General features: G+C 42.5%; 1 protein-coding gene across 1 annotated transcript in view; it reads right to left on the bottom strand.

The window, feature by feature from the left end:
• Positions 1-3560: 3560 nt before the first annotated feature.
• nsmfa (NMDA receptor synaptonuclear signaling and neuronal migration factor a) overlaps positions 3561-14093 on the bottom strand; it is a 28690-nt gene continuing 18157 nt past the window's right edge. Inside the window, 9 exon segments of the mRNA XM_062558823.1 lie at positions 3561-4738; positions 5437-5512; positions 8015-8117; positions 8718-8797; positions 8937-9007; positions 9560-9593; positions 9710-9793; positions 10466-10596; positions 13560-13649. Of these exon segments, the coding sequence (XP_062414807.1) occupies positions 4641-4738; positions 5437-5512; positions 8015-8117; positions 8718-8797; positions 8937-9007; positions 9560-9593; positions 9710-9793; positions 10466-10596; positions 13560-13649 (767 nt within the window). The 3' untranslated portion in view covers positions 3561-4640.

Genomic DNA, 14093 nt, shown 5'->3' with positions numbered 1-14093 from the left:
CCGATGCACTTTCCTTGGAGTGGATCAGCTCTATATCATCATGTTTGTTGTTTTGCAAATAGCTCTTTCATGATGCTGATTTGGATTGTGTGCGAAATGTTGACACTCCGCTTGGAGTTTCATCGTTGTTTGAGTGTTCTGTGCTGAATCGGCTTCACCTGCAGCCCTGGTTGTTTTGCCTTTTGCCTCCGAGGCCCTCTTACACATCCCTGATGGAACTCATCGTGGCCGTTGTCAGACATCCGACTCCAGATCTCTTCCTCCCGTTCAGCTGAGAGAAAGATGGCTCTGCTGCTCTTCATAATCACCCCATCTCCCGCTCGGCGGTGTATGCTGCTGCCGTGCTGAGCTGCACTACGTACTGCCGCTCACCTGTTGATATCACGCAAAGCCATTTTCTTATATAAACTTTCAATTTTTTGAGTCTCATCCAAGGTAAGACTGATGCAGACCGAAGTGCACCTGCAGCGGTATAACCGCTCTGGGGTTGAAAGGCCCCACGCAGCGGCTGCCGCGTGTCACTCTCACTCTGGTTTTGAATTGGAAGTTTTTTTTATCCCTTCTCTCTTCTGTGTGTCAGAGTGATGCAAAATGTCAGACATGTCATCTGAATACTAAGTTCCCTCTCTTTACTCGTCAGTAACCCCCCACCAGGAGTCCCCATGGCCCCAACATTTAACGCATAATTATCTCTACTTTACGGATAGATCTACTTTACGGATAGATCTGCTTTTAGGAAAGAACGAGAAACAACGAAGTGCTGATTGGTGGGTCGTTTTGAATATTGCAATTCTTTAAACGCTCATTTGATTTAGTTTAGTTTGACTTTGAGTTTACGGCCGCAAGAATCCAGAACCTTCTTGCCTCACAGCATGAATGTATTGTTGACTTAACTTTAATGAAACCACGTCTGCTCAAGTAAGGAATCTGTATATTTCCTCTGCTGCTGGAGAATGCAGATACAAATATCAACACACGTCCTAATGTCCTCTTCATCACTGTTCAGGCCCGGCCCCTTCATGCACTCTGCTGTCTGCAGCCACAGGGGGTGCAATGCAGAGATGCTTTTTGACCTTGAGAAACGTCATCCATCGGCTGTCTGTGATTATATGCAGTTCAACACTTTTCTCTTTACACGGACGCTAATACGTTTTGAAAAAAGTTTTTGAAAGTCTTGAAATGTTTGTGTCTGCCACATACAAGAGAGCGCTGGAAAGGAAGTTTGTTAAATGTGATCTTAACAAAGCTCCTAGACATTCAAGGCAGTCTGTGGACTGTTCTGAATGCACTGTGGTTGAATATTAACACGCTCCGGTGATATTTGCAAGCTGTGTTTTGCATATCAAACTCGATGCTAATTCTTCTTTGAGTGGAGAAAAGAAAAAGGAAGCGATGGTACACGAGGCAGAGTGCATGAAAGGCAGGTGCATGGAGATTAGGGATTGAGACGTTTCTGGGACGAGGAGATAAGGCACCTCACTACTTTCTGCGTATCAGGACGCCCTTATCTGTATTTTTCAATAGTGAGTTGCAGCAAAGACGAAATAATTGAAGATACGTGTTGTTCATGTCTACTTATCCCGTCTCCTTGTGCTTCCGACTCGGCACTGGCACTGGAAATCTGCACGTTAAACCCCCTTTTTTAACACACGATACATCTCTCCTCCATACGGCTACATCTAGTGTATTCGTATAGACGGCATAGAGGCTGGGCTGTTAATTTGTGTCTAAGCTTCTCATAATGACCACAGTCCACTTCAAGTGGAAATCTTACCTCTTGCACGGCACTGGCACACGTATGGTTTCTAATGAGAGGTTAACGGGAATCGAACCGGAGCACTTTGCATGAAACCTGAGTGAGAAGTTCTCTAAAACATGAAATAGGGATGTAGACCTGCCTGGAGGTGGGCATCTGTTTGGTGAAGTTGTGGTCATTTAAAATGAACATTTAGACTTTGATCAAAGGTTTGATCTTAGAGACGTATATCCCCCTTTCCCCCCCAATGAGTGTAATTAGATGAAAGGCAAGAAATACTACACAGAGAGACCAGTAGACACATTTGCATCTTTAATTAGATTTCCAGTAATTCTTTTTTTCTTTTGCTGAAGAAGAAAACAAGGAAGCTCTCTCAAGCTCCTGAGTCAGAGTGCTCTTCACATCACAGTCATTTCAGCCCAGTGAATTCAAACAGAGGATTAGTTACCAGTAATTCCTTTATAGACTGGATATGACATTTGGTGTGATGTTTTCTATGGCATGAGAACAACACTTTCTGAATTGACTAAATCCATCACGTAAATGCTTTGCTTTAACTTAACCAGTGTCCATGTTTCTGATCTGAAAATATACGGTGGTGACAAGTTCAGAGAAAAATAATATTCCATTAAGCAGCTGTTGAGGGCAACATCTTTAAGGATTCGGCAGCTTAATACTTCTTGCTGGAATTAAAATGGCTCAAAGATATGACAGGTTCTCCGAGTTCTGGGTTTTAAATCTGGAGGGAAAACATGTACTGCGTGACTCAGGCTGAGAGAGCACTTTTTGGTGCCAGACAAACTGAAGGCCAACACTGCAATGTCAGAAAGAGGTCAAAAGCAAATAGAAACCCGAGGTCCGCTAGTGGAGAGATAAAGAGCACTCCAGTGAGACTGGTTGACTTCAACACAAAAAGCCTGCACAAATATTAACACATCTGCACAAATGATGACAAACGGGGAACGCATTTCCCATCCACAGGAGAAGGGTATCTCTATCTGCCTGTGAACGCGTGTTACATCTTTTTCTACATGCTCTCTTAAAGCTCTGCAGACAAATGACCGGTTTAACACACAAGCGGCAGCGTGTTTCGCAGACATTCAGCTCTGAGGCATGATGGCGTGACATCTCCTTGCGCGGCTGCCACATTTGAAAAATGACAGCTCACGTGCCAAAAAAAAAGTGGGATTGCAGCACTCCGTTGGCACAACAACCCGGAAACCGCTCGTTTCTCGGGTCGACACATTTAATCTTGGCTCATTTTCAACCTTGTCCGTAAACATATCCGCGCCAAAAAATGAAATGCTAAGACCTTTTGGTGCTTTGAGTGCTTTGTGACCTAAAGCAAACTTGAGTCCTTATTAAAGGCTGATCACCTCCTCCCGGAGGGCCATGCGATCAGTCGCGTGCGTCGCTATGCGTTGGTCCGCTGTCGATCTTGCGCTCTGCTGCAGCAGCCTGCGTTAGATTTGGGGTGGCCAGTGGTTGCTGTGACTCACACACGCTGCTTATTCTATGTGAGACGGCTCAGGTCACTCAGGTGGTGCGACTCACTCTTTCTCTTTTTTTTTTTTTTAACTAGCCAACATCTGGCCCGGGGCAGCGGATGGCTGTTAACAGCTTAAACCCCTGGCAGATCTATTTAATTCGGAGGACTCCGGCCCTCAGACTGGATCGCGGCCCAGTGAAGTTTAGCGGTGGCGGAAGCTCTTTGGCTGCCATTAATAGAGTTTGGCAGATAGTGAGAGCAGCTGGAGACGGTGACAGGGGCCGACTAAGTGGCCTGAACCTGCTGCAAAGTGGCAGGAGCACTCGGATGCCTGTTGCATCCCTCTTGACATCATTAAGCACGTGAGACAGTCTTGGCGTGTATGTGACAGAGAGAAAATGGGGGGGGGGGGTGGAGGTGATAACCATTATTTTTGCTTCAACACAAGAGCAGAAAGAGGAAATACACACGACATATTTTTATGATTTTTTTTTCTCGTTTGACATGAAAAAGACATCCAAACACGCACACACTCACACACCAAATCAGAACTTTTTTTCTTCCTTTTCTCCTCTTTTTTTTTTTTTTATCAAAACATGAAGCTGGATTTCTTAAACTTAAGATACATGAAAAGATAAGACATTCATTCCAAGCAATGGCGATGAAGATTACAATATCTTGATAGAATAGACAAACAGATTCATTACTTCATGGCTAAAACCTGAGTTATTCCAAGTATTTTCATATGAAACTGCACAAGAATGCACATAAAAAATAAATTATGCATTATTATTCTCATGTATTATTTGCATGACTAAAGCTATGCTAATATATTCATGTGATATATACACACATTGACTTATGGATTATTTATGTACGTGTATAGTCGTCTCAGGGCTCTGAGATCATGTTGAGAGGTCCGGTCAAAGCGCAGAACCACCTCATGGCACAATGAGCCTCCTTCTGAAGCGCATCCGCCGCAAGGCGTTTCTTTGCAACTAAGGTGTGACTAAAATGATATTTGTTTTTTACACATTTAATTTAGTATTTCCCTTTTGCTTTTTTTCCAAGAGGAAATCAAAGTCAGGGACTAAGACAGGGAAAGTCCAGTTGTCTCTTTATTTATTTTTCTGCCCTTTTTTTCGTTTCGTTTTTGATCCTTTCTCTGAAAATGAAGAGGAGTGGAGGCACAGCATAATTTAGTTTGACTTCAGCCACCTCGTCCAGCCTGTCATCCTTCCTTCTGCCCCTCCCAGTCCTCTCCAGGATGAACTCAGGCATGGCTGTTTTTATTGAGTTGAAGGGTCGAGCACTAAAGTTGAGCAATGTTCAGTTATTGGATGTGTTTTATTTTCATTGTAGGACTCCGCTGCACCCATTATGTATGTGTTTTCGTCACAAAAATTCCTCATATTCCAAGAGTTTGGAGTGCTGCCGTGTCTTCCAAAGCCGGTAGAGGCGGAAGTCGAAGTACATCTCAATCACCTCTTTGCCTTGATTGGTAAATGAGACAGGAAAAAGTTTGAATTAAGTGTTAAAGAAGCAAAATGTATACCCAGACCATGATTTTTCTCAACCCCTTAAGATACAATAAGCAGATACTGTATTGCAACAGCTGCAACAAATATTTTCAAATACACTACGGAAGTTTTTGAGCTATTTGGATGAGAGCTTTGGAACTCTAATGGACACACAAATAACAAGGAAGATTTTTAATTAAAGTGAAGGACTAAAGAAGAGAGTCTGGGTTTTAAAAAAAATGTTTCCAGATGTTCCTGTAACTGAGAACAGGCTTAGAATGGTGTGAAAGTACTGTGCGTCTCTACCCTCACCTTCAGCTAAAGAGGGGCAGAGTGCAAAATGAAATGATCACTCCCTCCTGTGTGGTGGGCATTGTTCATGGAATGGTGTGAAGCCCATATGACTTTCATCAGTCGCATAGAAAAAATTAAATCACCAGGTTAGGGTGGGATAGGGTGAGGGATGAGAACGAAGCAGCATGTGACATGCGGCTGAAATCCTTATATTTCTAAATTGGGGAACTGCTGATTTGAGTAAATTCCATATGTTAACGTTAATTCAAACAGACCCTTTTTTTCTGGGTCACCTCGTGTGTAAATGCACGCGTGAATCAGTGCGTGTGTGTGTGTGTGTGTGATCTGCGTGTTTGGGAGTGTTTGCTCCGACTCACCCTGAGCAGACAGCTCCAGCGGCGACTCAAACTCAACAGAATAAGGCCTCATCAGATTCTTCAGTTTCTGGAACAGCTGTTGGGCCGAGATAAGAAAACAATCCGCAATTAATCCTACTGCACTTGGAAACACAAGCAGCGGGGGGGGGGGGGGGGGGCGCAGAACGCACATACACATATAGAAACGCACACAAGAAAGGCAACAAATCCAGCTCATTACTGCCAAAGAGATATATGGACGCTTGTCCTAAGCCGGTAACAGGGAGGGCAGTAAATTAGGTGGGAGCATGAAGTGCAGAGGTGTTCATTTCCCTGCTTGTCTTCGTATCACCGCCCTGCCTTTCCATGAAACAGCCCAGCTTGTAAAAGGCAGAGAGTAGGACCCCGTTCACGGCCATTTTTATCAGCGAAGAGTCCCATGTTCAGGAAATTAAAAGAGGGAAGATTCGAATCAACACTTTTTTTTTTGTAATTGTAGATGAAATTCCAAGCATTTGTACTCCTGCAGGCGGTTTTCTAATATGAAATCTGCTCGGCCTGAAATGGAACGCTGAGAAAACAGGTTCCACCTTCTGGTTGAGGTTTCTCTCACTATCATATCATGGTAGAGCTTTGGTATTATGGGTGGTTGGATAGGCAAAAAATGCAGACGGATCATGGACTGAAGTGTAGATGTGCTACAAAAACCTTCTTTGATCCCAAAGCCGGTGGTACCTGCACCATTCTCTGTCTCATCGGTGAAGTGTATATGAGCTGCACAGCAGACAAGATCCTCGATACTTAACAAGAGAGACGGCTGACTCGCATGAACGGGTCCAAGGCGGCCTGGATGCATGTCTGCATCGTCACTGCGCTGCATTTTTATAAACTATAAAGTTCTACTTCTCACGTGATGCTCTGCATATTGAAAGTTGAAGCTCACTGATTCCTCTGGAATTTAGTCACGAGGGATCCGGATACCTCCGCTGTCAGAGCAATCAAAGGCCAACCGCGCTTTTGTCTTTCAGTTTATAATGTTTTAAATGGAGGTGGTGAAGAAATTAAGCTTTCATTCCTGGTGTTTGCAGTCCTTTGAAAAAGATGAAAGAAGATGGCTACATGACAGATGTGGAGGAGAGTGGTTGAGGGGACGTGGCCTGTTTGTAGTGCAGAGAGAGCTGGAGGCAAATAGCAGATCTCAAATAATGTGCTGCCAGTGGGGAAGTTTCCTTTCTGTTGTGCGTCTCCACGTTTCACCTTGAGGTGTCATAACTGTGTTTTTCCAGTAATCAAAGAGCAGCAGGACCCTGATTCATATCACTTAAACAATGCAAGACATTATCAGAGAGATAACTATCATTAAAAAAAAAACATAATCATGATATAATTTAATGTTATTAATCAAATATGTTTTTCCTATTCCTATTCATTTAACCACCCACTCTATTAAAACTCCATAGAAATATTCATGAGCTTATATATAATTCATATATTTTGAGATTAAAACCCTTCCCGCACAATTTTATAAAGTCCCACTTAGCATTTGAACATGCTGGTGTGTGTAGAAGTACACATTAAGAGACTTGACGTGTGACTTGCTTTCACCTACACAGGAGGATTCAGCACATAGATACTTCCCGACAGTCCACGGGAGTCCATTCATTTACTTTAGATTTAAGGCGTGGAGCATATGGCAACAATCAAATCTAATCTTTAAAAGTGGAATGAGCCGAAACCCAAGCTGAGAGGAGAGTCATGGAAAAAAAAAGCAAACATTCAAGCTTTGTTTGGACAAATGCATGTGTCTTGTCTGTCTGGGTGGAGATATCACTGACGTGCAGACTGTCCATCAACCCCAGGGAGATCCACTCTATGCCACTGAGGCTGTTTCTGCCAGCTCCTTTGTTTTTATGTATGTAAGTGTTTTTTAAAACTTCTCTTTAGGTAGAGAGCGGTGCAGCAGCACTCCACGTGTGCTCTTCAGCTCTAACGTCACACAGAGTGAGATGAAAGTCAGATGTGTGGATTGGGAGAGAGGAGGAGGAGGAGGAGGAGGAGGAGGAGGAGGAGGAGGAGGAGGAGGAGGAGGAGGAGGAGGAGGAGGAGGAGGAGGAGGAGGAGGAGGAGGAGGAGGAGGAGGAGGAGGAGGAGGAGGAGGAGGAGGAGGAGGAGGAGAACATAGTGAATATCGCACACAGTGAGAGTAAATCTGAAAGCAGATGCAGGCAAGCGGGGCATGAGGGGCAAGAGCAGGGGTGGGAGTGTTCACCTAAACGATAAAAAATACTTCATATTTACCATCTCATGTTATGAAATTGGTTTGTGTGGCACTAAAATGTTGTACATGCGACTTAACAGAGGCCTGGAATTGGATTTCTACTCTTGCGTGGCGGTTTTCGATGGTTCCCCCCCCCCGGCCTAGGAATTTTTTCCATTAGTTTTTACCGCCCCATATTTATTGCACAACACCTGCTTGTATACTGCAAAGCAATTGTGTTCACGGTCTTCCATTCAATTTGGGATACAGACTTGCCATGTAGATTTTTTGTGCTTGAGCTGACGAGTTTGTGTGTGTCTTTTTGTGTCGGTGCCCTCGTACCTTCTCTCCGTTGGGGTTGCCCAGCACATAGCATCCCATTATGTGGATAATGTTGGGTTCTGGGTTGATTTTACTCATGAAGCGACTGAGCCTCCTCCAGAACCTGAGAACAAAAGACACTGATTGCATCGGTCCGATTTGACAAAACACAGAATGTCACTGCTGCTCTTTTTTTCTGATGCACTGCTGGAAAAGTCTGTGAGCCTTTATGTTTTTATATTGAAAACAAACATCACCTATTTAAGATGTTCCCCTTGGGAGAGATTCCTCACTATGAAAGGTAGTAGATTGTGCTCATTTAAATGACAGTGTTGAATCATCCAACTTTGATTGAAATCAAGTCTGGGGGCATTCCAAGAGATGGCATTCACATTCTGTAAATACCATATAGACCAGTGGTTCTCAACTGGTCTCGCTGCGGGACCCAGAACGACTGACATGAATCTTTTAACCCTTTGAAAACCTCAAATAAAAATCCGGATTTCTTTGGGAATTAACCAGTTTCCTTTAATCAAGATATCTGACTGAGCCCTTCCTCCTATGACTGGTAGAATAAATAGCTCAAGGAAAGAGCAGTTTTCTTAATACCCTTTTCTCTTACTCGATAACATTTAAAGCATCATCCCGTTTCAATGCTTTGTGAGACGTGGGGCGTGTGAAGTGTGGTGTTGGACATAACGGAGCCGATGGAACACATACTTACTGGCTCATGTCCTCCTCCTTTTCCACCTTAGCAAAAGTTGCCACTTTGTTCTTCAGTAAATACAAGTGACCGGGGCCTCCCTGAGAAACGCATACAAGAGGGAAACACGTGCTACTAATGTGAGTCTATGAAACACATGATCACATACATCCCAAATAAAACCTAGAATGTACGAAAAATACAACTAGTAAACTTTGATTCAGTTTGCTGGTTCCTCACCTGACAAAAAATGAGCATCCTCCAGAACTTGCTTCCTCTCCTGTAAGCTGTGAGCTTCTTTTCTATTTCCTCTTTGAGGGACAGAAAAAAAGCATCTGATTTATGTGACTGATGTGAAGTAAAGGGACCGAGAACCAGTGTGAGCGATGAATTTAGAAATACTGGAGGTTGAGTTCAAGTTCAGGTGTAACGATAAAGCAACTCTAATGTAAGATTAAGTTTGAATTAAATTCAACATTGTGTAGTTAAAAAAATGTCACAGCAAAATGAACAGGCCAATGAAAGAAAGTAAAATAGAAACATAAAATCTGTGAGTTATTCATGGACATCCTCTCACAAACTCTGTGTCGGCTTCATTCAATGCAGAGTTTGTCCTCTTTAGAATCTCCCAAAATGGGAGTTTGTCTCTTCTCATCATTTTCAGAATTTAAAAACTAATTTAAAATAATATCACAATGTAATCTTGTACTTTTGCAACACTGTAACTGGTTGTGGATGAAATGCCTGATTAAGCCCAATCAAAGTTGTATTTTGAAGAGGTCATCATTTTAAAATCTTTTCTACTGTATTATTCAATATTATAACACCTACTCACTAGAACTGTAAAAGGACTATTTACTCACCCAAAATATCATCAAACGTTGCATGTTCGTGGTCCTGTGGTAAAAGATCAGATGAAGCAAAATGGTCAGGCTTCGTAATGTAAAAACAATTAGCAGGTTTGTATGTTGAAGGGTTGTCATGCACACGTGTCAATCAATGTCTCAACTCACGTAGAGGATGGGGATGATGGAGGGGTCATCCCTGCGAATTATAGTGGGAACGTACTCTGCCTTTGGGACTTTGGAGGAGATCAGCTGAAGGTGAAGCGGACACCGAAGGACAGGTATGATGCATTTAATGGGGTGTGAGGAAATGAAAGCCAGAGAAATTGGAGCAAAGTGGAGAGAAAAGGGAGAGAACTGCAGTTAGAGAGAAATTAGAGGAAACAGTAAAATAGCAACTCCATCACACACTTGTGCCTGCAGGGAATGCACAGTAGTATATACTATTCGCAGCAACACGGTATACATCAGGTGCATTTAAAATACCTCATCTGGATCTAAATTTACCTTTACTAAGATTAGGCTATTTTAACCTAAATATGTCAATCCTCAAGTAAGTGTTTCCTAAAACTACCATCTTTATTGTGCCCAGTTTATTACTGATTAGCTGCAACAAATGACATTTACATTGTTAAAGGGACAATCCACCAAATCCATTTAGGTTAGGACATTGTTTTTGTTTAAGCAGAAAACCTGCATCCACATTTTTTTTCAAAGAAATGAGCCTTTAGAGGTCTAAAGAAAGATAGTAGTTAGTTTTATTGTATTTTGGGCACTTGATATATACTTCAGGATAAATCTTGGCTGATGGTCAAAGTCAAAGCACCTGGCTTTGACTTTGACCATCCTAAAAATGATTTCCCTCGTCAACCTGTCAGCCTTAAGTATGATTATTAAATATGACGTTCAATGTTCATCTAATACCATGATTTTGGGAGGTACAAAGTCGTCTCCTTCACATGCCAGCTTCTCCATCTCGCGCTCCTCCTCCCAGTCTATATTGTCATCGAGCCCCCCTTCATCCAAGGTACCACAAGACGCTTGAAGGTCTCCACCTAGCAGAGAATATATTGCGCCGGTGAGAAAAAAATGCCTTGAAGGCAGATCGCGGGAGGCGAGAAAGGTGACAATGACCTGCTAGAGAAAATCTAGGAGTGAAGGAAGGAGGTGTCCGGGTAGTGGAGAGAGGTGAGTGCGTAGGAGAGGAGACAGGATGGAGTTGTTAATAATGTTGGTGACATAAGAAAAGTGAGAGATGGAAGAAGGGGGGAAAAAAGGGACAGCTGGCAGGAGGAGAAAAATAGTGAGTGTGGCCGTGCAATTTCTGGCAATTTCTCAGAAAGTGTTGAAAACCATCATATTGTGCTTCTTTGAAATATATAATATATCTCTCTCAGATGTATATTAATGTATATTATTACACATCATATTTTTATTTCAACATATTCTAAAAGTATCAACCGATAGTAATAATAGTACTTTGATGATTGAAAAATAGAATATTATTGTGTTACTATCAGAACTCGGAAATGCCAAAGACTTTTAAATAATGATGCGGCAGAGGCACTCATTCACATATTAGCAGCTCATTCAATGAAACTCAATTTTTGACCTCTGCATAACCTCTGAATGTGTCATGTGGCAGGGCTGCAGCACTTGAGTCCTGTCTCGAGTCCGCTCCTTTTGGACTGAATTGTCTTTGTCTTTGCCTCGGCTACTGTCACAAAATTGCAGAAATATACCTCTTCCTTAACGTACCTGAGATGATCCTCTATATAACTCATTTGATGTTAGAAGATGCATTAATAGTGTTTATGCATGGATTGTTTCTGCCTTGCTAACTTCATAATTTCTATTTAATTTGAAACACTAAAATGGTCTTAAAAAAGGAGGTGATGATGTCATTGGAGGATATTCATTTAATTCAATCAAAATGTCTTTGTAATGGCCTTTAAATCTGATTTTTTTTTTTAAATCAGTTCATATCATTTCTGTAAACCATCTTATAAAAGCAAACTATGGGTGCAGAGTGTGAAATAGCAGTTTGAAAAGAGAGAGCAAAGAGAGAATGAAAAAGGATCAAATGACGAGCAAGACCGACGACTAATGTCGCGCCTCTAGAGAAAAAATACCTTTCCCTCAGGAAAGAAGAAGAATGAAGCATCAACCACACCATTAGACTGTCATCAACAGTTCATGTATCTTTCATCACACTCTGAAACACAGAATTGCTGAAGATGGAGGTGGAGAAAAAAACACATAACAACATAAAACCACAGATACTCAGACATCAACATAGACGACAGCGCGTACAAACAGTTTGTGTTAAAACTCTTCATCAAAAGCCTTCCAGAAACACTGAGAGAGAGACACACACACACACGTTCCTCGCGCTAACACTTAGACTAGTTGACACGATCGGTCTGAGACGCACACTCCACTTTGGACGACATACTCACAGAAAGAGAGGGCATCACAAAGTTGAAGAAAGACCCACGGTCATAGGGAGACAGATGGACAGGGTCAGAGTCAACGGCAGAGACAGTCAGTGTGAATTATGGGGTGTTTTATGCTCATTACATGTCCTATTTGGCGTGAGTGTATTTGTACACACTGCAAAGTGGCTTTAACTTTCAAGTGTGTGTGAGAGTTGTATTACGTTGCCTTCCAGGGTGGCCATTTGAGAGGTTAAAGCAGCAAAGCACAACATTCAAATCATAAATAAATCATATATATCTGAAGATATATAGTCTTTCCGAGCAAAGAATGAAGTTGCTTTCCCTCTGTGTGTGTTGTCTTCCATGCTTTTCTCGACTTGTTTTATCAAACGTACACATTACATGTCATTCAGCTGACGCCTTCACCCAAAGCGACTCACAATAACTGCATTTCAACAACAACACGCTCGGTATGGCGTTCGTGTGCCACGTAAAGCAGATAATGTCCTGAACAACGGCGCCTCCAGTAAACACGGTTGCTGTGCTGTAGCTCCTACCGGTAGCTCAGAGCCGTCCGCTCAAGTGTTGCCATGGTGAGGGCCGTCAAGAAAGTGACATAACATTACATGTTGTGCTTGCATTTCAACCCTAAGTTAAATTAGCCACATCATAATCAAAAGATATGTTTAGATTTAGAGGAAGGACATTACAAACTAATAAGTAACAACCATTAAGCCAATGTACTGGCGATGAACAATATTTCCTGCTGATTCAATGTTGGATGAATGTAGGAAATTCCAAAACTGGAAACCCCTCAAATTCTTTCTTATTTGCACAAAGCACTCATTTGCTGTTCTTCAGACTTTCGCGGTCGGCAGTAACTGTGAACAGAATTTTGCATTTTTTTCCGTCTGGTTGACCTTCGTTTAAGAAGCCGTGCTGTACGTCCACCTGTACTTGAGGTCAGCTGGTAAATCAAAGTGATGATTACCAGACCTTTTTTCCGCTTATAGCTGAAACGCTGCTAAGTGGCTTTCAACTCCACATGAGCCAGCTGTGTATGGAAATAAATTAATGACAAAAGTACTGCGTGAGCGCAAAGCCAATTCAAACCATAATCAATGTGCCAGTCAAGATGTGAGGTCACACGGGTTCAGATGGCTTATTTATAACGGCACACGGAGTAAATGGTTCATACGTTTTACTGCAGCTTTTTTTTAGATTATAAGTACCAGAGAACAAGAGGACACTTGTTAGCTAAAGGACATGCTTTCTCTGGCAGTTATGGTGATATGACTGCTTTGAAGTAGTTTTATTTACATGGTCTGACATGTCCAGGGCAGTTTTTATACTTTTTCTTCTCTGAGGAGGGCATGCTAGGAAATACCAACTCGCAACTTAACAGGCACAATTATACATTTACACCGTTTTGTAACGTGATTGTTTGCTTCAAAGTTAAAACCCATTTCCATGTTTTTAGTTGCACCAAATGTTTGTCCTTCACTGTGCGCTTTGTGCCTCAGTGTGTGTGTGTGTCTGTGTGCAGGCGGGTGCACGTGCGTGAGTCCGTGTTAACTCACTGTCTCTGGGCTCATGAGGAGAGTCAGTCTTGACCGGTGTGGGGTCACTCCAGGAACGGCTGAAACTCTTCGATCTACGCTCAGCGAAGGCTATATTGCAGGCGGGGAGAGATAGTCACACACGTGCGCGCCACACACACACACACACACACACTAACACGCCTGCGAACGGGCTGCTTCCTCCACACACTCACCAACCAAAAACACCAGAGTGGAGAAGCAAAAGCAGCTCACAGAGAGTGTACAGACGGCGGCCTCCCTCTGCACAGACAAATGCCCGTATGTACAACAAACAAACACGTGTGCTGACGATCATGTATGTTGACATCACAGCGGGTCCTGCTGCTTACCATCAGTCAATGTGGGTTTAAAAGGACGCTGCTTGTCTCAATGATTTGCTGATCGTCGATAAAAATCAGCTGTGCTTTGAAGACTGATGGCTGTTTATTGGACATATTTTAAGTACTTGACATGGCTAATCAACAGTGTCCCTCAAGGCACTTCATTTGGCTTCTCTGTTAATTTTGCTGCTGA

Source organism: Pungitius pungitius, chromosome 18 (genome assembly GCF_949316345.1).
Source record: "Pungitius pungitius chromosome 18, fPunPun2.1, whole genome shotgun sequence".
Classification (NCBI taxonomy): Eukaryota; Metazoa; Chordata; class Actinopteri; order Perciformes; family Gasterosteidae; genus Pungitius; species Pungitius pungitius.
Note: the sequence above shows the minus strand (reverse complement) of the source record. Positions and strands in the feature narration are given on the sequence as shown.